The 23,328-nt window shown below is 44.6% G+C and overlaps 1 protein-coding gene across 5 annotated transcripts in view; it reads left to right on the forward strand.

Annotated features, from left to right (window-relative positions):
• EEF1AKMT2 (EEF1A lysine methyltransferase 2) overlaps positions 1-23,328 on the forward strand; it is a 69,236-nt gene that overhangs the window by 21,487 nt on the left and 24,421 nt on the right. For 2 of the 5 annotated variants that reach the window (XR_014146138.1, XR_014146139.1), the window contains exon 6: positions 1,077-1,263. The exons of 1 other annotated variant lie outside the window; for it this stretch is intronic. Coding sequence is in view for 2 of the 4 variants with exons in the window: in XM_081823322.1 (XP_081679448.1) it covers positions 1,077-1,171 (95 nt within the window). In the remaining 2 variants the exon portion in view is untranslated. Of the gene's footprint in view, positions 1-1,076; positions 1,722-23,328 lie in introns of those variants that run through there. 2 more of the 5 variants (XM_081823322.1, XM_081823324.1) reach the window with 1 other exon arrangement.

Consider the following 23,328-nt stretch of genomic DNA (forward strand, 5'->3'; position numbering starts at 1 on the left):
TTATATTTTTTCTTTTTGTAAGAGTTATTTCAGCTGAAGCCCAAGGCATAGAAGCGTAGAGAATGCAGACACCCCCACCTCCCAGGGAAAAAAATCTACCCTTCAAACTAATAGTCCCATCACTGAGGGAAACCATGGTTAACTTCCCAGCCTTGCTTGTCTTAGTTTTTAAAAACAAAATAATAAAATGTTAACTTTCCATTTTATTTTATAGTTCAGGAAAATGCCGTGTTATCTTATTTTGATCTTTACAAAATCACTGCGAGGTAGGTAGGGGCGTTGGTAGGTGTAACCTCCTTGCATAGAACCTGAGGGTCCTGGCAGCGTATCTTTCACCTAGTAAGTGGTAGAGCTGGAACTTGAACCCAGGACTCTTGAATCCACATTAATTTTTAAATCACGCTGTGCTGCTTTGAAAGTTACTACTTCCTTTTCTTCCCAGATCCTTCGTTAGTTCAGTCTGGGTCTTGATCTTTGGTTACAAACTCTTTTTTGTTGTGGTAAAATATATATAAGGTAAGATTTACCATTTAACCATTTTAAAACGTACAGTTCTGTGACATTTAGTACGTTTCCATTGTTGTTCAGCTGCGGCCACCATCCATCTCCAGAACTTTTTCATCTACAAATTCATTTTTATTTCCACATTGTTTGACTCTTCTGTATTAAGTACTTTTATACGTGTGGTGTGGATCGAGTTACTACATATAAAGCCCTCAGAACAGTGCCTGATTCCTGGTAAGACCTCAGCGCATGATAGCTGCTACCTGCAAGCGAGGTGGTGCAGCAGGCTGAGGGGTGTAAGGGATCGTAGACAGAAAGTGGGGGAAGGAGGGATGGAAGGAAAGCTTCTTTTCTGCAATTTGATTTTGGGCTTGTCTGTTCCTTGTTCAATTTAAAGTGTTAGTGGGTATGCACACTCTGTGCACATACAGTAGATCTGAAAAATTACCAAGTGAAATTCAGTCACAGCTTAATAAAGTTTTATAAAAGGTTTGCAAGTACATTGTTTGTACAGATTTCCCTTAACTGTGGGATTCAGTCCCTATTAAAAGTATTTTAATCTTGTCTAACAGGATTTGAACTTTTCGAAGAGCTGCCAACACCCACGTTCAGCTTTGGAGGCAGATCTGGAAACAGTGTAACAGCATTGGTTTTCCAGAAAACGTGAGACTTTTCACTGGATAAATTCAGTTAGCTTTGTTAAGAAGCTCCACATCAAAGTTAACCTGACACAGAAATGCAAGTGCAAATAAATGCTTAGTAAGTACACAGGATGCACATGTTGAATAGATGTAATGGGTTGGTAAGAATATGAACATGTGAGCGGTTGAGTTTTAGAGACCAACCAAGAATCATTTTAAAGTTTTCTTTTGTATTTGAAATGTAAATATTTTTCTCTTCGATTAAAAAAAATTTCCTGTAACTGCTAAACAGTCAAAAACTTTAAAGCAGTAATTGAATTTATAGAAAGCATGTATTCTTGGTTTTTGTGCTTTGGTAAAGTTGAATGGAATATAGCTGCTCGTTAAGATTTGACGAAACTACTCCAGGGCCAGAATAATAAACATCAACTTTCTTAGTGTTTTATTAGACTGTCTATGAAACATAATAAGTATAATATTTTGGGTTGAATGGTGGTTCTTTAAAAAAAAAACAAAATTAATACCTGAGAAAAATCCCCTAGTTTTCATGTGTATAATCAAACAAAATCAGATAAATGTATGAGTTGATCAAGAAATATTTATTGAGCTTGTATTTTGCTGCTGATGGCCTTTACACACTGTGAAGGATAAACAGGAAGTAGGAAAGACAACTAAGAGATCCTGTTATCTGCTAGCACTGTGTTAAGTTACATTATGGTAATTAAGTCACTGAATCCTTCGAATATCTTCTCAAGGTATGTATTAACTTATTCCTGTTTCTACATATCAAAGGGCTAGTATTGGGGCACCTGACTGGCTCAGTTGGTAGAGCATGTGACTTGATCTCGGGGTTGTGGAGTTCGAGCCCCACATTGGATAGAGAGATTACTTAAAAATAAGATCTTTATGTATTTATTTTAAAGGTTTTATTTATTTGTCAGAGAGAGAGCGCACAAGCAGGGGGAGCGGCAGGTAGAGCTAAGCAGGGAGCCCGATTCGGGACTCAATCCCAGGACCCCGGGATCATGACCTGAGCCGAAGGCAGACGTTTAACCAACTAAGCCACCCGGGCATCCCGAAATAAAATCTTAAAAAAAAAAAAAAAAATAAAGGCTAGTACAGGATGGAGCCAGGATTCTTTGGGTCTGACTAAAACCCGTTCTCTTCCCCTAGAATATTCTGCTTCCCAAGGTGCTAAGTCTCTGCCTTATTGGTACTTAAAGTTCAGTAGGGGAACCAGGACTGGTCCAGAGAAGTTTAGTAGTTGAATTTTCAAGAGCTCTGCGGCTTCTTGTTAGTGACAGTGTTGGTCTGTGGACTGTGAGTTAGTAAGTCTTCCTTCACCACTTTTCTCCATCTCTCTTTTGTCCTAATCGAGAACTGAATAGTGTCATTCTTTTGTGAAAGGGTGCTGTAGGCTATATGTATATATAAGCCTTCAGAGACATGGGGACAAAGATGTTTTAGTTAGGGCTAATTCAGAAGAGAAACAGTTTGTTTATTAACGTTTTTGAAGAGATATGTTAATATATGCCATTTTTCTATTTGGGCTAATATTTTCATATTGGAGCCACAATACAAATTTTAAAGTGATACAATTTTTTATGATTTTCAGCTTTTTGGGTCTGTTGAATTTTTGTTTGATAAATGTTAACCTAGTAATGAGTAAGTCTAGCATTACAATCCTTTTTCTTTTGTGTGTGTGTCTGAGTGGGGGCAGGGGGTGGAGGGAGAAGAGGGGTTTGATTTAAATCAACATTAATCAACTATTAAGATTACTACCTGCCTTGCACAAGATGACTGAAGACATTTACATTAGCTTTCAACACAAATAACATTGTTTGAAAAGCTTTCATTTTTAACATGTAAAGAGTGAGAAGTTACTTCAAAATATATGTGATTTAAGTTTAAGAAAAATTGTGTTGATTTTACAAACTAGGCAAAGGATCTTAAACCACAGAAAAATAGTTTATAATTTATTGAGGCGATCTGGTCTTTGTTGTTTTTTCATGTTACTGTTCCTTGATATCAAATATGATAGTAGTGTGGAAGTACTTTTTTTTTAGAATTTTGAGTTGTTACGTATGCTATTTTAAAGCACCACTCTAACAGAATGGGCTTTCTGTGCCACCAGACTGACGCATTGGGTTTGATTCACTGATAGCTTGGAGCGGGCCTTTGTTGAAAAGCTCTGCAAGTCACCCTCGTGGCGGAGTATGTATGTTCCATTTGCAAAGATGGAGGATTTGGGGGAATCGTGGAGCTGTTGCTCAGGTCAGGAGAAGGGATTTGTCATCTCTCCTTATCAGTTAATCCTCCTGGAAGCCGGCCTCTCAGAGGTTGAAATTAGAACAAATGGAAGGTCTGAAAATCAAACAGTAAATTAGTATTTTCAAATAATACCACACTTTAAAAAACCAGGCTAGTAAATGGCCCCAAATTACTGAAGCAAGTCGTAAATATGTGACTTTTAAACTGAGTTTTGTTAAAGCACACGACTGTGTGGGTGACTGGAAGGAATTATACGGTTATAAAAGGGAGCAGTGAGTTATGTAGTGAGCGCTGGTTTCTCTGCATAAGAAGTTGGAATTGTAATTTTATTTCATCAAAAGACACTCTTATTTTGAGGAAACTTGTTTGAAATGCAAACGAAGTTTCTCTCCAGAGCCTGCACGCCATTGTTGCTTCTCATTACGATGTTATGAGCCGGCACTTCGCTTCTGTGTGGAGGAAGCGCACAGGCCAGTCCGAAGGGATTTGAGGCTGAATGGGTGGGTTACACCAATTAACAAATAGAAAGTTTTCAGAACATTTCGTCTTAAGCCAGGTGCACAAGTTAGAGTTGCTTTTTGGGGCTGGCATTTATGCATATGAGGATCAAACCTGACACTACTCTTGGCAGCTTGACTGAAGCCATTTTAAAATAAGTACAAACTGTCCTAGAATTGATTTTCCCCCATTGTAGTAGCAGCAAGTTGGCCTTTCTTCTTCGTCTGTGACACGCATGCAGTTTTCTGTTATTTGGGGGGGAAGAAGGGAGGTAAACATACACAAAAGACTTCTAGTTTTTGAGTGAATAATGTGTTTCAGTTCACTTACTATTTTTAGTTTTCTGTGACTCTGTAATATAGTACTGTATGTTGGCCTTAATTCACGTTCACCTGGAATATAGTAGAAAGCTTCATTTTTAAGGAGCCTGTGTTAGCCTCCAACCGTTGAAATATTTTTCCCTAAATTGATATGCAAAGAAATAGAGTATCCCTGCTTATGTCAATCGACTCTGATTTGTTTTCTTAAATAATTTTATTTTATGTATTTATGCATGCATGTATGTGTCTGTCTGCTAGTCCATAATGAAAATATATACAAATGTGAAAACTCAGTTGCTCTCCAGGCTAGCATTCTGCTGCTGTGGGGAGGCCTGGGTTTGATTTCCTGTTGTTGGCACTGTGAACTAGAGTGTACGTGCTCCAGAGACAGCTTTCTGCTTTGAAAGCGAGAGACCAAGTGTCTTGTGTTCCACCGTAGTAACCTCTTTAGCTAATTGTGTGTGGGGGGGGGTGTGTTGATGGGCTCTGAAAGGAGTCTTGTCTAGTACACTCCACTGGAAGGAGGCTGCCCATGACCTAGAGCTTGATTGTGGGAGACCAGGAGCATGGTAGGTTGAAGGACAATTGCTTAGTGGGAAAAAATTAGGAAACCCTTGTCATTTCTCTGTTAGGCAGGAAACAGAGATGTCCTTAGATGAAGGGGGAGCACATGAGCATGTTTTATTAACAGTTAATGGAAGAAAATTAATGCTAATTTATTCTTCATACACATCATGCAATTTGTTAGAAAAGTAAAAGAATAGTTTGAAATTCTTTGGTCAATTGATGGATTCCTATGTTAGGGGCATAGAAATGAAACTCAACATTAAGCAGACAAATACCCAAGCCCACAGGCTACATAAATGCTGAATAAAACCAGCTCTACAATGGAACTCTGAAAAGCGAGGGGTAAGAAGCCTAATGAATGATTGAATATGACCTTTGCAAAATCCCTGGAGTGTTGTTGAAAGATCATTCATTTCCAGCTTAGATGTCAAGATGGGCTCCAGTAACCAGGAAAAAAGAGAGCTTGAGTCGGTACTTACTGAGTTTTAAAAATCTTTACAACTCAGTGCATTAGACTAATCATTAAAAGGGCTTCTCTAACTGAATTTTGAGCTGTCACTGTGTAGACCTGTAGTTTAGGCCCAGGGAAACCAAATTAAAAAGATAGGAATAATTCGCAAGACATGAATGTATCAATATCCTGCTTTTATGGAGTAGAACTTCAAAAACTGGATGTAGAGGCTGGCCGAATGTACTTTTGTCATGCTGATACCATTGTAAGAAAGACTTACAACCAAGAGATCAATTGTGCCTTAGAGTATTTGCAAATTACTTGCCCAGTTTATTAGAGGAAGATAGGGAAAAAACCAAAATGTACTTTTTTCATTTTTAAGTGGCCCATTCTGAAGAAGTGATAAATTCTTTTATGTTATATTTTAAAATATGTATTGTTATTACTGCATCAGAAAATAAATATGTTTGTGGGTGATCTTTATTGTACATGCTATCCAGAAGCTTTGTAAGAAAAGCCAATCTAACACATTTGTTTTCCCAAATACCTAAAAATTTACACATGAACCAGGATTAGCATATCCTGGATGTTATATGAGGAGCTTAAAAAGAAATATGAAAACACTCCTGTTGAATAAGGGGACCATGAACTGTATTTCTCATTCTTCATCAACATACTTACAGATGTGAAGCTGTTTATTATTCTCTGTGACTCTAGCAGAATAGAAGTGCTGTTGGGATGGTCGCAGCTCTCCTGCTCAGGCGGTCCAAGCTGCTTGTCAAAGATGGGCGGAGTCAGGGGGAGGGAGCTAAATGGAGCAGAGAGTGGGTGCTGCCGGCGCACGTTTTCTCCTCACCCCTCCTCTAGTATGAAAATGTCAGTCCTTTGTTCCCATCTAATTTTAGTACATCCTGGCTTAAAAAAAAAAAAAAAAAAGTTAGGATGCTTTCCAACCTTGGAACTTGGAGGGGTGGGGTGGGCGGGGAAAGAGGAGAGGAAGGAGCAGTTTACATTCCGTATCCGTCTGCCTTTCTGCGACAGCATCTAGCCCCTATTCTGTTGATTCTGGTAATGAAATAAATTTAGATGCACTGAAGCAGCAATAATTAAGTTTTCCTTCCATGTCCTCAACAAGAAGCCTAGTTGGAGTCTGAATGGGGAAAATCATAATGTGGCATTTAATAAAACATACTGGGCTAAATTAAAGAGCTGTGTGCAAGTTTTGGAAGACAGGCCTGAAATTGTGAATGAAAAACTGCATGTTGTCTTATTTATAAATATAACCTTTTGAGGCCCATTTGTGATTCAGCGAAACTGCTTTTATGCTGTTGTTTTGAATGAGAATAATATTTGTTGATTTTTGAGAAGCCATCATAAGCAAGGCACACAAGTCAGAGGTGTTTATTCCTTGTGGAAACCTTCACAAGTGTAGAGGGAAAGCTCAGATTTCGTGAAGAGAACCAGTTGGGTCAAAGAATTGATAATATAATTTGTTCAAGAGATAGGACTGAATTCCATATGGTTTTGTAGTTGGAAGTGCCGATTGTTATGGTTATTATTTAATTAAAAAGTAATTAACCAGGGGCGCCTGGGTGGGAAGCCTGCTTCTCCCTCTCCCACTCCCCCTGCTTGTGTTCCCTCTCTCACTGTCTCTCTGTCAAATAAATAAAATCTAAAAAAAAAAAAAAATTAACCAGATTAAGCTATGAGGGGAAATCCACATATTGGACCCCACTGTGAAATAAGCTGGTCTTTTCCAGAGGTTTGTTGCTTTAGTGCTCTGAGTTTTCCTCTTGGAATCTCTGTATGGTAAAGATGTTAGGTAGCCAGAAGTAAGAGGGATCATTTTGTTATTAAGTCCATTTGATTAATGATTTAATTTGTGACACATGCAGTATCACATTATTTTCTGAACTTGAAATTTATTTTCGTTCCTTTCATTTTATAGTAACCTAGTGTTGAAAATCTGTTAAGTAATACAGTAAATATCAAAGAGAAATGATTTTTGGGGGGGATTTGGTAGGAAAAAATGATGGGAATATAGGCAGGTCGCTTTCCTTTTCTGGGCTTCAGTTTTCCTCTCTGTAAAATGAGGGCGTTCAGTAGGTGATATTTAGTTTTTCTCTACCCCTGTACTAGTCAGCTTGGGCTACCATTGACTGTGTGGCTTAAACAACAGAAATTTACTTTTCATAGTCCGGAGACTGGGAAGTCCAAGGTCAAGGTGCAAACAAGGCAGGCTTCATTCTGAGGTCTCTACTCTTGGCTTGCAGGTGGCTGCCATCCCCCTGTATGTTCACATGGCCTCCTTGTGCATGCTTACAAGGGAGAGAGTGTGGGAGCAGGCTTTCCTGTGTCTCTTCTTAGAAGGGCGATAATTCCATCAGGAGAGCCCCACCCACATGACTTCATCTAACTCCGATTACCTCCTAGAGGCCCCACTTGCAAATACCATCACACTGGGGCTTAGGGCTTCAACATGTGAATTTGGGGGCAGGAAACAAACATTCAGTCCATAATACCTGCTGAAATTGATCCAAGATTTAGAGAAGGGCTTATGATTTAGGTTAGAAATACAGGTTTCCACGATATATGAAAAGTTTAAATGCTCCCATTAGCTAAATATCAGTTGTTAGGTCACTTTACCGTTCTGTTAAGTCACGGTGTCTATGTATATGAGAAATAGATGTACATAAAATAAAACATTTGGAGCAAAAATCATGTATTTTTCCATCTAAGACATCTTTGCGCATTCATTGGTAAACTTTAGATTTTGGTATCGTTTGTCTCTCATATATATTTTTGATAATTTAGTTTGTATTTGTTTGACCATGTTTTATCCAAGAAACTCAGAAATTTACATCTGATTGTTTAGTCTCCTTCAATTTTACATATAGAAAGAGATCAAGATTGGGGTCTAAGCAAACACAAAGGAATCATACTCACAGATGATCTAATTTAGAACCATAAAGTCCCAGGGCTCTGAGACCTTCTCATGCTACACAGAGACCCGTGCTTGAGTAGATAGTATATGGGTCTGCCCTTCTCAGGCCTTGTAACCTCTCTGGGTTACTGTCTTTCTGCCCTCTACCTCAGGGATGCTGAAGTATGTTAAAGGTGCTGGGAAAATGCCTAATGGACAGTAATACTTACTTAAACGTGGTTTCCCTTCGGAGCCTTTCTTCAGAGCAGTTCCAGTGTAGTGGAGAGAGAAGCAGTTGTGGAGACCTTCTGTAACAGGGTCAGGAATGTTAGAAGAATTAGTGTGAAGCAGCTTAGCATGATTCCTAGCACACAACAGTCACTAGTCTTTTCTCCAAAAACTCCTTCTCCCCATTGTAGCTAATGTATTGACTTGTTGGAAATTGTATCCTTCAGTGCCACTGAGTTAATATATTCAGTTCGACTGTATTCTAAGAGTGTTTAGATGAGGGAAGAGAGGAGGAGTGGTAGATAAGTGAGTAAGAGTGAACATTTGCAACAGGTGGGCCTTCCAGAACCTCTTAAAAAATCCTACTGTGTAGCTCCTCCTTGAGTCTATAGATAGGGCTGGTGCTGAAGCACCTTTTTATTTAGCTAAGAAATGAGGATCAGATAGAATGCCAGATTTTCACCAAATGTTCTTTATGATGTGTTTCAGCAGACTCCTTAAGAATACTCAGATTTAAGATCATTGTCTGCTTAAGTGATAATTATTTAGTAATAAATGTAGGTACAGTGGGGAAAATGTTCATGTGGATGCATTGGAATTGGTCAAGGACATGGTGCACCTTTCTTCATTAGGTCTGCATACTAAGGCATTATTTCCAGTGACATGAAACAAGGGAACTATGAGCAGGTCCCTTAACTAACCATGCATTAGGTTTAATGAAAACCGAGTTGGATTTGGGTTTTCCTGGGCATTTAGGAACCAGTGGGCTAAGATTTTATCATTGATTTCCACCTTTGCATCATCTAGATTTGATTTCTTTGATCAGTGAATCATATTTATTTTCCTTGTTTTAAGTTGAGTTAATGGTGCCATTCACAGTGACATTTCAAAGTTTGATGTTGGATAATACTTTAAATAGTTTATCTGATATGACCTTAGTTTATACTGGAACTGATAGTATCGTATATAATTTACAGTGAAACAGTTGTTTATCCTAGTCTAGAAAACATTTGATTTTCAGATTTGTTTGTTTATTTAACCTTTTTATTGGCGGTTAAGTGACTATCTCAGTGCCTGGGCTGCTTAGTGTGACTGGAGAAATGCTGGCCAGAGCAGTGTCACTTTCTCTGGTCAGCCTCAAAGAGCTTAAGTCTTTGAACTATTTTTAAAAAGTTCTATAGATGGGGCGCCTTGGTGGCTCCGTTGTTGAGCGGCTGCCTTCAGCTCAGGTCATGATCCCAGGGTCCTGGGATCGAGCCCCGCATCGGGCTCCCTGCTCGGCGGGAAGCCTGCTTCTCCCTCTCCCACTCCCCCTGCTTGCGTTCCCTCTCTGGCTGTGTCTCTGTCAAATAAATAAATAAATAATCTTTAAAAAAAAAAAAGTTCTATAGGGATGAGGTCAATATGATGATAATGTATGTCCGTAGGATAGTTTACTAAAGTTAGGTAGTTTAATAGTACTATGGTTAAGTAACCTGGTTTTGATCAAGATTTTTGTTTGTTTGTTTCTTTGTGAAAGTTAAGAGAAGCTGTAAAGTAGTATTTAAAATAGTAAGCTAACTTATCATATCAGTTCGTCTCTGTTTTAGATCAGGTGCAGGGTATGTGCATACAAAATAGGCAAGGCTAGTCCCTCAGAAACAGTAATGGGTACAATAAAACAAAACGTCTTTGCTTTTGGTTAAAATAGAAGATTGACAAACTGCTGAGTGGAGTTAAGAAGTTCACAGACTAACATACCATGTAGGGCACATGTTCTTTTCATACTGCTCCCAGGGATGTTCTACCCCTTGGAGCCGGAGACTGATTTTTTTTCTTGATATTTTAAATCCAAAGGATTCAGTCTTTAGATTGGGTATTCAAACTCTGTGAAATCACAAACTGTATGTAGTTTCACAGTTTCCTTTCTACCTAATGAAAATGAAATTCAGTCTGTTTAATTTTTATGGGGATAGGCAGGATGGCAGTAGCTTTGAGCATATCACTAGGGATGAGTTAAAAATAGATTTTTCTTGAGGCAGTGACTTATATGGTAGATAGTTGACAGGAGAGAAAAATTAAGTTAAATTTTGGGCTTGTATCGTAAATACTAAATCTGAATTCCACTTAAGGATATATAAGAAAAAAATTGAAATGGTTTTCATTTGAAGATGATAGCATAAACATTTAGTGTGGGTGTGCTGTTGAAATATTTTCTAGATAAAACTTAATGTGTAACAATATGAAAATATTGTAACTTGTTTTTAGTTACGTATTTGGTGGAGTAACTGAGGCCAGGCTAGGTTATAGGTGACTAACCATGTTAATAGTGACATTAGAGTACTTCAGCTCAGATCATAAATAGATCGGGGAAAGGTCAAGAATGAATTATGCTTTTCAGTGTTACTAATAAAATAGTAAAATAGGTTTGATAAGTTTTACATACACCAGTAACTTTGACTGTAGATTGTGAAAAGCCTTCATTATACTTACTTTTGCTTATTTACCATGCATAAACTTTTCAATGTCAGTTTTTTTCATGTTTGTGTTTTCTGGTAGCACATAACACCAATAGCTACTATTAACTTGCCAAAAAAAAAGGAAAAAAAATAGCAAATTGAAATAAGTTTTAACTGTTGCTCTGTTCTTTTTAGCTTACATTACCCAGTGTTCTTCCATCCAGTGAGTTGCAAGCGTGACATTTGCTGTGTTTTCAGCACCTGCCAACTTGGAAACCAGGGTTTGTGCTCAGGACTTAGGCTTACAACCCACACTTTGTGGTGCACAATGCTGTCCCAGCTGGCAGGCTTCGTACCTCAATGGTGCTAGACGTTTGGTTACAAAGCTGGGCCGATTCACGTGCACTGATTTCAATAGGCATTCCGCTTCAGGCTGCTTTCAACTCTCATTTTGTATCAAAGGAGTTAGATTGGTATCATTAAATTCACTGCCATGGTTATTTTTCAATGAAAATAAATTTGTTTTCTTTAGTTCTTGAATCAAAAAGTAACTGTCTTCAAGAATCAAAGTACCTCTTAAAAAAGATATGCGCATAGATATGGGAGATACCCCTGTCTCTCTCTCTCTGTAGATATATCTGTCTATATGGAAGAGATTCCAGCCAGAGCTATAATTCATTTTCATCAGTGGAAGGGTTTCAGAACACAATATAAAAAGGACAGAAAGGGAAGAACAGAAGGATTAGTGTGTTATCACAATGCTTATGTAGGTAGGGCTGTTAGTTGTAGCTGGCTCATAGATGTGGGAACAATTATAGAACTTATTTTTCTGAATAAGATCTATGTAAGAAAATTGTTCCTATAGTAGATTCAGATTTTTGGCTTTCATCTGTAACCAAAAACTTTACATATTATTCAAAGAAATGTATTTTGCTAACTTGTTGTCTTTCAGTAACCAATTTCTTTGAAAATGGTTCAGGTGGACTTGGGTCATGTCTGTCTTCCCATCATCTGTTATAAGCTTCTGCTTTATAAAAGATCTTTTCAGTTTTAGAAAGGACAGTGTGAAATGTGAATGACTGGCTTTTAATACAACAGTTGTGACAAAGAGGCAGTGGCTTTTGGAAGCTGAATAAAGGGGTTACTACACACATCTGCATACTGTGCTGTTGGGTCCAATGTATAACAAGTTTGATGTTTGTTTCACTCACTTTATTCTAAAAAGAATACTATGTTACTCTCAGAGACAAACTAGTTTATCACTTTTTAGTGGTGAACTCTTTACAGCCATAGGCACACATAGGTTTGTTGGGTAAAACTGAACAACATTGACTGGTACTTGCTAAGACTTCAAAGCTTAGCTCCTTGTTGCTTGAATATCACATTAATCTGGTTCTAAAGGCACAAAAATAAAACACCCACTAACTACCTAGGACACTCTTTAGTGCGAATTAAAACCCAACCTTTACCCTCCTCTGCACAAATGTGCTTAGGTGAATACTTGATTAGCTTGTTGATACAAGTTATAGTTGGTTACACCCTTTCTTAATAAAATACACCCTTATTGTCTTCTGTTGCTTAAGAGCTTTACACTTGGAAAAGGGGAACTCTCTAGTATAGAGTGATCCTCAGTTTAAATTCTCCCAGGTAGTTTTGAGTAGACATGATGCGTGCCATGTACACAAGCATTCCTCCATTTGGGGTGTCTGCTTCGAGCGGGGCCAGGAGGGCCAGTATTGCTGTGCTTTATCCCTGGGTTTCACACGCTGGTCTTGCAGTGAGACTGTATGTAATCCCTACATTTTATATTTCCCACTTGTTCATGGTTTACCCAAGTTAGTGTTGTTGATCAATGATAATGGAAAAGTTACAAGTGATCATTTTTGGATTATTTATGGATTTATTCCTAAACTGGCTTATGAATTTGTGTTTAGGTGCCTGGTTGTACTCTGAATCTGGTTTTGATTTGGCTTTGACCTTTAAGGATTGAACAAAGGTAGACAGCTTAGCCCCCCATCTCCCGATTACAGCTTACATTGTTTTACATCCAGAGTGGGACTGAGTTTATATTTGTTCTTCTGAATTGAGCAAAACTCTCATATACAACCTTTTGGGTAGGACTTTTTAAATAATAAATAACTATGTAGCATAGCCCTAAAAAGTGGGGGTGTTTTACCTTTTTTAAAAAAATTTATTTATTTGAGAGAGAGAGCAAGCGAGCATGAGGGGGGGAGGATCAGAAGGAGAAGCAGACTCCCCGCTGAGCAGGGAGCCCGATGCGGGACTCGATCCTGGGAGTAACAGGATCATGACCTGAGCCAAAGGCAGTCGCCCAACCGACTGAGCCACCAGGCGCCCTAAAGTGGGGGTGTTTTAGATCTTACAGAACTTACTTCATAATGTGGGAAGAACCACATAATATGGAAAGTTAAGTGACACAGGCCTTAATGTATATATTTTTTAGCCTCTGGAGACTCAGATTAAGTACATGAGAAATAGCCATTCATTGGTTAGCACAACTCCTTAAGCAGGTATTTTAGTTCTGTGCACTTGCAAGAAAACCTCAGAACCAGAAAAACAGGCTGCTTTAGGTTGGAAAGGAGGCGTTGCAGCAAAGAGCTTGCCATAACCACAATCCTTGGAATTTTGTGAATCTAAAATCATCCTGAAAGCAACCAGAATCATGGTTGCAATAATTGTCTCCAGGCTCTGGACAAGCCCCCCACCCCCCACCCCCTGCATTTTGTTTTCTCCATTGACCCGATGAACTGGTAATTGTAGGAATAAGCTGAATGTTTGCCAGCAGGAGTCACTCTAGGCTTCCTAATAAAAAGTAAATTAAACTATGTTCTTAAAAGCTCTAAAAGGCCGTGGTGACACTTGATAAGATGGCATTAGGGAAGTGTTAGCAGCATTCTCAAATTATCCCTTGTGCCTTTGTCTAACTTAGGGAGACTTGGTTCTCATTCCTTTCAAAATTGGCCCTTGGTAAATTCTTCTAAAGCAGTGTTTATGGATAAGGATATCAGTATCTTAGCATTCTGCCTATTAGCTCATTTTGGCTTTTGTAGGATGAATTGGTTATATCCCACATCATCTATTTGAATGAATAGACACACATCCTTCTCCTGATGGTTGTTCATCCTAATCGTGCAGAAGAAATCACTGGAGCTGTAGCTGGTGTGAAAGATGTTAACTCATGGTTTTCTGAAAAAGAACGGGTCCAGTGTGATGGGAAACTGAAATATTGCAGCGATAGCCATGAAATATAAGTTTCCCAAGTGCATACAAGCTCAAGAAGTTAATTGTTCATTTATGTTTGATACTGGGATTGAAACATTGGATTAAAACCAATTAAATGTTCCTAGAAGCAACAGAAAAAGTTTCCTGATTTATGAATAGGACCATTCAAATGGCGCAGACACAATCCATGTAAAGTAATGAGGTGTTTTGTATTTTTGGCAAAGGAGAACACAAAACAGGCATAGGGGAGTTCTTTAAAAAAAAAAAAAAAACCTCTTTAAAAATCTCTTTGGATACAAGGTCAATAAAATAACATACACTAGTAGGACGGAGTAATGGGAAATCTAGGGCTTCACTTCACAAGGAAAACAGTCCCCCTCCCCCAGGTGAGCAGTACAATGAAAATACTCTGCTTATTCTATCAGGGTTACATTCCTGAACTTAAGTCAACATCCTAAGTTACAGAACGAAACATGCTCTGCGTCTGCTTAGCAACCACAAATCCTTCCTTCACCAGTTGCATATATTTTGCATGTGGCTTCTGAAGTACACATTCCTTTATTTCGATCAGCACCCCTAGTAGGGACACTAGCGTTTTATTTTCCCAAAGTGTGACAACGCTAACACAGCCCCCCCATCCTCTGCTGCCCAGCACGCCACCGAAATGATCGTTTCTTTGAAACCTCAAAACCCAACAACCCGGAAGCTGGACGTCTGAAGTCCACGCGGCCCAGGGTTTTTGCCCCGGTTCCTGCGGGGGGCGGGGGAAGACACCCGCGGGACCCCTGGCTCCGGGCCCGGGCAGCCGCGGGGGGTGGTGGCTGCGGCGGCGCGGCCCGGATTCGGGGCCACTTCCCGCGTCCCGGGGCCTCGCAGGCGCGAGCTCGGCGAGCGGCGCGCGGCTCAGCTCGCAGGACGCCCTCTAGCCCCGCCGGCGGCGCGCCGCGACCCCCCCACTCTCCGCCCACCGGCGGCTGCGCGCACTGCACACTCGCCCGCCGCTGCCGCCGCCGCCGCACGCCGCCCGGCTCCTGCACGCCGCCGCCGCCGCCGAGCGCCAGGGCCCCGCGACGCCGCCGCCAGAGCGCCCGACCCAACGACACACAGCCGCGGTCGGGCGGCCCCGCGGCGGCGGCGGGCCTGGCGGGCGCGGGCGGCCTGGCCCGGGCCGGTTAAAGGGACGAGTTGCAAACAGTTCAGGAAGTGACAAGTCGATTTCCTCCTCCCTGGGAGCCGCTCGGTACAAAGCGCTCGGCGCCGGCAGGAGAGCGTGCGCGCGGCGGACGCGCGGCGGGCAGCCCGGACGACTTGGCGAGCGCCGGCGGCGACGGCGCGGAGTTCGCGCCCGAAGCGCCCCGCCGCGCACAGTAAGCGACCCCGGGCTGCGAGGCGGCGGTGGCGGTGGCGGCAGGGGGGCTGGTCCCGAGCGGTGGTCCCTGCCTTGTGCGCCGCAGCCGCTGGCTGGAGGGACGCCTCTTCGCGCGTGTGCTGGGCTTGCCGTTTTGGTTTTTATTATTCTTATTATTTTTTAAAAATATTTTACTGGTTTTCTTTTTTTCTGCCTTGTTTCGCGTTGGGTGGGGTGGTTTTTTGGGGCGCAGAGTGTCGCCCCTGGTGCAGGCGTGAGACTTGTCAGAGCGCAGCCAGGGGAAAGAGCCAAGCCAGCCCGGCCCCTGCAGAAAAGTCTGTGCTTCCCCGGGGCGGGTGCAGGGACTGCTGCGCCGGGGGGTGTGCTCCTCTCCGCGTCTCAACTTGAGTCCTGGCTCGCGGCAGCGGCGAAGGCGCCAGGACCCGGGGACCCGGGCGCCCCGGCTCGCCCCGAAGTTCCTGCACCGTTTGCAGACAACTCTTTTGTTCGCGGAAGTTTGCGTCCGGGATGCGGGCGCACGGCGGCGGGCTCCGCGGCTGCTGGACCGGCCGGGGCGGTCGCACTAGGGGTGAGGGGGCCTTCTGCCCCGGGCGGGGGAAGTCCGCACGGTGGCGGCGGCGGGGGCTTGCGGAGTGGGGGCGCCGGCGTGGCTTTGCACATGGCGAGAAGGGCCGTCCGGCACGGGCACACTGGTCGAGTCACATTTTTGCCAGTCCTTGATTTGCAAGCCTGTGGGAGTCAGCTTTCCCGCTGGGAGTTTCTCTTAGTGGGGCAGGGACGAAGGCGGCCAGGACACCCAGAGTCCAGGGAGGGCCCTCGGTTTGCGTTGCCCCAAGGGGCTTCTCGGGCACCCCCCAGCTCCCCACCCCGCCCGCAGACTTGGGGAACAATGCTCGTGGCGCGGAATAGAGCGGCGGAGCACCAGCGAGTCGCGCGAGCTAGCTTGCTCCGGTCCCTCGCCCCCGGAAGCCCCCTGAAGCCGGGCTCCCTCCATCTGACCGCCGGGGTTCATTAACACGTACTGTACTTCGTACGTTGGTGAACAAAGAACAGCTCTTTGCAGCATTTGATGAATGGGATTCTGCCTCCTATAGGCCACACTCTGAGTCTTCCACACGTTACAGCCTCGGGACTCGGTGGTGTTGGGCGAGTGGCCCCTCCGGTGGGCTGCATTCTGGTCCCGGGACCCTGGGGCAGGGCATTGGTGCCGCTGGCGCCGCCGCGCTCGCCTTGCCAGAGCGGGTGCAGATGGAGCCAGGCTGAGGGTTGTTCAACAGGAACAAATGTTTGTTGAATTGTTGGATGGCGGAGACAAGGGACTGTTTTCTATTGACTGCTGCAGGAGTTGGAATGGCATTGTTTATTGGCCTGGGAAGCCAGGCAAGCGTCTTGTGCTGCTTACAACGTATTAGCAGACTTCCAAATGACAAACTAACATATGTGTTCCCAGCGCTTCCCACAGGCTGGAAGGGGATCCCTCCTTGCTCCAGATCCTAGACTTGGTTGGAAGATGTCACCCGCTCTGAGGACTTGGGAAGGAGTGAAGTTAGCAGACGGGGTGAAACTCACTGTTGCTGATTTGGCCAGGTTTTAGTTTCATTTTAATTTATCCACTTAGCAGTAACTTGTCTCAGTTACACTTTTGATACTGAATTGCAGATCTGTGGGGTTTGGGTCCTCCCCCCCCCCCAGCTCTGGACAGCCAGATAAACAGTAAACAATTATTTGTCCACATTGATAGGCCTGTGTTAGTGGGAGAAGATTTGGGTTTTAAGTTCAGGACTGGTGGCCCTTGACCCTGTGTCTGCCCTTAGCTAGGATCTGGACGCTGCCAGCCATCCTGCAGATCCAGGAGCGGCCGATCCAGCTCCTGGACTGTTGTTCCAGTCTAGAAAAGGAAGGAGAGGCTTGGGGCAGGTCTGTTTTTTTTCCCCCTGAATGCCCCTCCAGAGAACAAGGTGGTTTTAAGACCAGTTCAAATCATTTTGGCCAAGGACTCAGTATTTTCCCCTGAGAAGGTAATATTGATGTGCAACCATTTTAACCTTGAAGACAAGTTTTAAATAAAAAAGCTGCAGAAGTGGACTCGAATTCCTAAGGCTGGCAGGACAAGTAGAGCATTCCATGATTGTGATTGATAACGTTTGTAGTCCGTTTCTCCCTTCTGTTTTCAATTTAGGGTATGTCGCGCCTGTAGTAGCATTTTGGAAGTTCATAAAGTTCTTCTAGGAAGAGCTTTAAGATGCCTTATTGTCGTCCTGGTGGATCTACTTCATTGACATTTTATGGCAAGCCCTGTTTGGCATTTCTGAGGCTCTTTCTCTCCATACCTTTCATCTTTTCCTGTCCCCCTATTGGTTCCTTCACTGTGCCCTGGCCTCCATCTCCCCAGTTCTCTGGAAGCCTAACGGGCTGCGAGTCCTTTAAGCGGGTTCAGGGGGCAGGCGCCTGACCCATGGTGAAGCTCGGAAAAGGCCAGCCAGCTCTCTTCCCCTGCAGTAGACTGGGAAGGAGGGAGCCTTGTACACCTCGGGAGCTGTCAGCAGAGGACGCCTCGGACAGGCTGGTGGGGTACCTGTGCAGTGCTCTTTAAACAGTACGCCCTTCTCCCCCCCCCTCCCCCCCCGATGCAGTGGGCCCTGAAGACTGAGCGCTGGACCCACAGGCCGATTGTTGAGTTGATGTTTTATCCGGGCGAGTGTGACTTTCTTGAACTGCATACTGTACGGAAACTTTTTGTTCTCGCCCTTAAAAAAGCCTGAAATAAGCAAATACTCAGACCAGCACAACTGCCATCATTACCCCCCCACCACCACACACACCTCGCTGATGTGTAATAAAAGAAACCTGCAGGCATAATTTGTTATGTAATATGCTGATAATACAAGTTTTGGTTTTAGATGGAAACCAGATGTGGAGGGGCTCTCTTTAATTGATCCAGCAAGGGGGACACGTTAATAGATTAACTAGCCCTTGCAACCCCCAAAGGTGAGTGGTTTTTTTTGTTTTTTTTTTTGACGTGAGGGGAGAATCCTAAACCTGGGGCTTTTTCGAGGGTGGGTTTTGTGGTTTCTTTTTTTTTTTTTGCCTCTCAGCTTCTTGCTTTGCTGCAGCTGTCCTTTTTGTCAGACTCTTCCTCTCTTGAAAGAACCGGTTTGTTGCCAACATGAAGCACATGGCCGGGTCTGGCTGGGCTCAGCGCAGCTTAACTCTGCTGGGCTCCACGCCCCCCCTCGCCTTGTCCAGCTGCTGCCCTGTCCTCCACCCTATAAAACAGGGCCTGGCCGAGGGACTTGCGTGCTGCTAGGAATGTTGACTGGCCTCCCTCAGCTCCTTTCTGAAATGTCTGATCATCCAGGGAGAGAGTTGCTGTTTAAACTTGCCCCATGAATACACTTTCCAAAATCATTGACTCTCCTTCTCTGATTAATTTCTGTGTTTGTTTCCTGCCTGACTTTACGAGGGTTCTTTCTACATGGCTGAGTCACCTTTATTATGGCCCAGGGTCGGGGACTGCACTGTAATAGCTGACCCCATTAACAGCAGTTTCATTGCGTGCTGGGATGTGAGCGTTGGAAACAAACCCAGAGGCTTGGATACGCTGATGTGCCCGGAGACTTGCTTAGAAAATTTTTGTTTTAGCGCAGTTTACATTAACATGATTAATGACTGCGCCACTGAAAAGTCTATATTCAAAAGCAATTTACCGTTCCCTAGGGTTCTTCTTATGGTGAAGTAATTTTCTTTGCCAAACAACTTTGTTTTAAGGTAATTTCTTCTTTGATGTTTAATCCAAACCTCCTGTTTGGATCAAGGCTTGGGCTTCAAAAATTGTGGGTTGTGGTTTTGGTGGTGCCTGTCTTAACCTTCCCGAACTTGGGTCGGAGGGCACCCGGATTCTTGATTTAAGAAAGCCCTCTGAGAGCCTGAGCGGTGGCAGGGTCAGTGCTGTGCTGGTCAGGACGGGAGGAAATCTTGCCGGGGAAACTTGGCTTCAGGATGTCTTGGAGGAGGGATGTAAGGAGGCTGGAGCCGAGGACAAGATTTTTTTTTTTTCTTCTTTGCATCGACTGGAGATACTTGAGCTTTTTCAAAAAACAGAGACGTCCTTGCTGCAGCCACCTCCTCCTCCTTTTTTTCTTTTTTTTTTTTTTGTTAAATGTGGGTGATTGAGAGGGGAAATGCTGATGGGTGGGTCTGAAAGCAGCCTTAGGAACCCGAGAAAATAAAAACACATTTGAAGGACTCTGGAAGATTTTGCATTTCAAAGGGTCTACCTTGTAGAATTTCACATCACGTCAGGGGTTATGGAGAAGTGTGACAGGCACCCCCGCTTCGTTAACGGTCCTGCCCCTCTCCTGCTGTGGGGGCTGCAGGGGAAGCTGTCTTTTGCAGGGGGGTGGGGTGGGGGCCGTTGGGCCAGACTGTGCAGGAATATCTCGGAAACAACAGTGCTCCTTCGGCATCTGTAGTCCCTGGAGGGACTTTTTCCATGGGGCCGCTCTCAGGAGGTAAAAGCAAATCATGTTGCTAAACAGCCCATTTGATCCCAGAATGCAGGGGCAGGCCAGCTCCTGACCACTCTTGCTCTTTTCCTTCGCCCATGAAACAAAGACACAGATTCTCCTTCCGCACTGGCATAATGTGGCTCCCTAGTTCCCAAGATTCAGGACCATGAAAAGTTGGGCACAGCAGGCTTCAGCCGAAATGGGTGTGGATTGTTCAAAGAATAATAGCAGTGCCCACTGGTTATTGAAGGCCCACCCTGGGCCGGGGGCTTTGCATACATGCTCTAATTGTCAAAGCATTCCTGCAGTTACAGCTCAAGAAATGGAGCCTCGGAGAGGCCAAGTAACTGGCCTAAGGCCACACAGCTGCAAGGCCAAGAGGCTAGTAGTTCTGCCCGGGTCTGTCTCTCGCTTCAGAGCCCGGTGGTTTTGCACACACCACCGGTGGTTTGGTTGATGTGTTCGAAAGTTACAGGCACTAGGTTCTGTTTTACCTCAAAGCATAAATTTTGTTTAGTCTTGTTAACACCACGGGGAAACTTAGAAATTTTGACTGCCTGTTTCCCTTGCTCTTCCTTTTTCCTACAGCTTTAAAAAAGATTTTTTTTTAAAGGAGTGCTTGGATTCTAGATCTACCGTAGAACCAAAGGCAGTGCCTCGGTTGGGAAGATGGAGATGTTTTGCTTCATCCTTACAGAAGACAGATTCACAAGAAAATATAATTATTCCTGGCGACCTTCTAGGGGAAATGGGAAATAAATCTGGCAGCCCAGAAGAAGCATCCCTATTTATTCAGATCCCATTTTCCATTCAAAGATGTTGTTAAAAGGGGTCCAGTATTTTTTTTCTTTTTTGCATTTATAATTCAGATCTCTCAAAGTGAATCATTTTGTGGTGCTTGCCACCCCAGGTTTGTGTAATATCACTTTTTGTTTACATGCCTCAAGTAATCAAATAACTAAACACAATTGTACAGCTTCCAGTGTGTGGGAACGTGGTACGCCCCAGTCGGGGCTGGGCATAGGCCCCACATTCTGTCTCAGACAGATGGCTCTTTGCAGGTTGACCCTGGTTTGGGGGTGGAGGTGGGGGGTGGCGTGAGGATACCTATCTCCAGCAAGACCTGCCTGGCTGTATCTCCTGCCCTTTCTGCTCCTAAAGAGTTTGTGGGAGACGGCTGGGGTCTCTGTGCTGAGATTCTAGACTCTAGAGCAGTTGTTCTCCACCTTGGCTGCACATTAGAATCACCTGGAGAGGTTTAAAAAAAAAATAAAAGCCAATGCCCAGGCTGCATCCAGGACCAGTTATATCAGAATCCTGGAAAGAAGGGGTAGGACTCAGCATTGGTATTTTTAAAGCTTCTGAGTTGATCCTGTTGTGCATCCAGGACTGAGGAATGAGGGCTGGAATAGACCCCATGCATACCTTGCTTCCTCAGGGACCTTCCTCTTCAGGAGTGGAATAAACCTACTGGAATTTTCCATTGTTGTCATGTCTCAGTGCAGGAGGATCTGAAAGGTACTCACCTCTGGGCGAAGTGCCTGCTGGAGACATCATCCAGGTAGTTTCTATTTCTGCTGGGCTAGGTCTTGGGTGTGCCTCCCTGCCCAGGATTTGGTACGGCCCCTCTGAGCCACCTTTTTTCTGGAACGGAGAGGGCAGGTTTTATTCATCTTGTTGCCTCAGGATAGTTCTCAGGCACAGCCCTGTCTCCCCACCATCTTGCTGGTCTTTTCAGCTTCTTGTCCCTTCTGCAGGCTTGGCACTTGGTATCCCTCTGGGGTTCAGGGGAAGGAAAACGCAGTTTGGGTCCCGGCCATGTCTTGGTGATTCTCAGTGAGCAGTGATTCCTTTTCACCTGGGTCTGCAGCGACTGTCACACTGTCTAGCCACCTGGTTGTATCCGACTGCTCGGAACCTGTCTTCTTGCCCGCATGCTTGGGATTAGGTGTCGTGGAATTATGTTTAGAATAACCAGGGCTGTAGGGATCATGAGCTTCTCTGGCCTGCTTATCTTACAGAGGAGAAATTCCCCCCGCAGAGGTGCAGTGACTTTGCCAAGGTCACACAGCCGGCGCACAGAGGAACCAGAACCTTTGTCTTCTGAGTCCTCTGCTCCAGCGTCGTGTTTTCTGCGGAGAGACAACTCTGAGATGCAGTCTTGCTTGCAGGACAGTGTGCTGTACGCAGCACAGACCGGCAGGCAACGGAGTCACTGTTCAGAGCCCTTCCGGCTGGTGAAACATGCCATCCGTCGCCCTCGGTCCACTTCAGCAGTCCGACCCAATTTTTACCCCCTCCCCTGATGCATGCTCAGCAGGGATCCCTTAGGTTGCTGAGTGTAGCCTCACTAAACCCCCAGCGGGGGAAACTGAGTCCCAGTGGAAAGTACTGAAACCTTGAGCTTGATGAAGAGGCTGTTGGTTTCTTGGCCAAGGTTTGTCCACCTGCTCTTCTCTTCTGTGCCTTGGCTGGTGGTGGTAAATAAGGGCCCTTTCTCCTCTGCTGGGAGTTGGGCTTGGGCCTAATGAGGTGGGGGAGAGGGGGCTGGTATTATTTTCTCCAGGCATTCATTTCCCAGGCGTTGATTGGGCACCTGCTGAGCGTCCCGAGTGGGGCTGGGCACTTGACTTCATTAGTTCATTTAATCCTCAGCGCAGCATAGATGGCTGAGGAACCTGCTCCATCCGTTGCTGGAAACACTGCCGCTTGGAGCAATTACTCGCCCAGAGTGAGTGGGGACGGTGGGATTTGAGCTCATTCTGGCTGGCTTCAGTCCTATATTCTTGCCGCCATGCCATGCTCGCTCTTCCTCCAGCGCCTGCCTTAGTGGAAAGGTGATGCAGATCCTGCTAAAAGCAGGGTGCATCGTCTGGGGTGGGGGGCAGCGTACCCTGGGCACTCTTGCCGGGGCACCGCGCTGCTGCTTCCACGAGGGGCTTGGGTGGCCATGCCACAGAGCCTGCCAGGGAGGCCTGTGGGCTCCTGGACAGCGGGGCCTGGCCGGGGCCTCTCTGTGTCCGGCAGCTCCAGCAGGGCCCTGGATAGAGGGGGTGGCTCGTGTGGGTTCCAGGGCTCCTGCTTGCCTGTCCTCCGCCCAGGGGTGGCCACCCTCCTCCCAGCTGCCCTCTGCTTGAAGTGCCCTGACGGACAAGGCCCAGCTGGGAGAGGCCTCGGCCTGGAATTCCCCTTGCTCTGGCATTCATGTTGGCCAGGGGCCTGGGAGCAGAGGGAGGTTCCATCTGCGGGCCGGGAGCAGCCTCTCTGCATGTTCAGGGGTGGAGGGACCGCGTCCTCTGTAGCTGGCCACCTCCATGCTCTCTCTGGGTGAGGAGAGGGAGTCGTCTTCTGGGGGCGGGGGTGTGTG

Source organism: Leptonychotes weddellii, chromosome 6, assembly GCF_054177405.1.
Source record: "Leptonychotes weddellii isolate Sample4059 chromosome 6, ASM5417740v2, whole genome shotgun sequence".
Classification (NCBI taxonomy): Eukaryota; Metazoa; Chordata; class Mammalia; order Carnivora; family Phocidae; genus Leptonychotes; species Leptonychotes weddellii.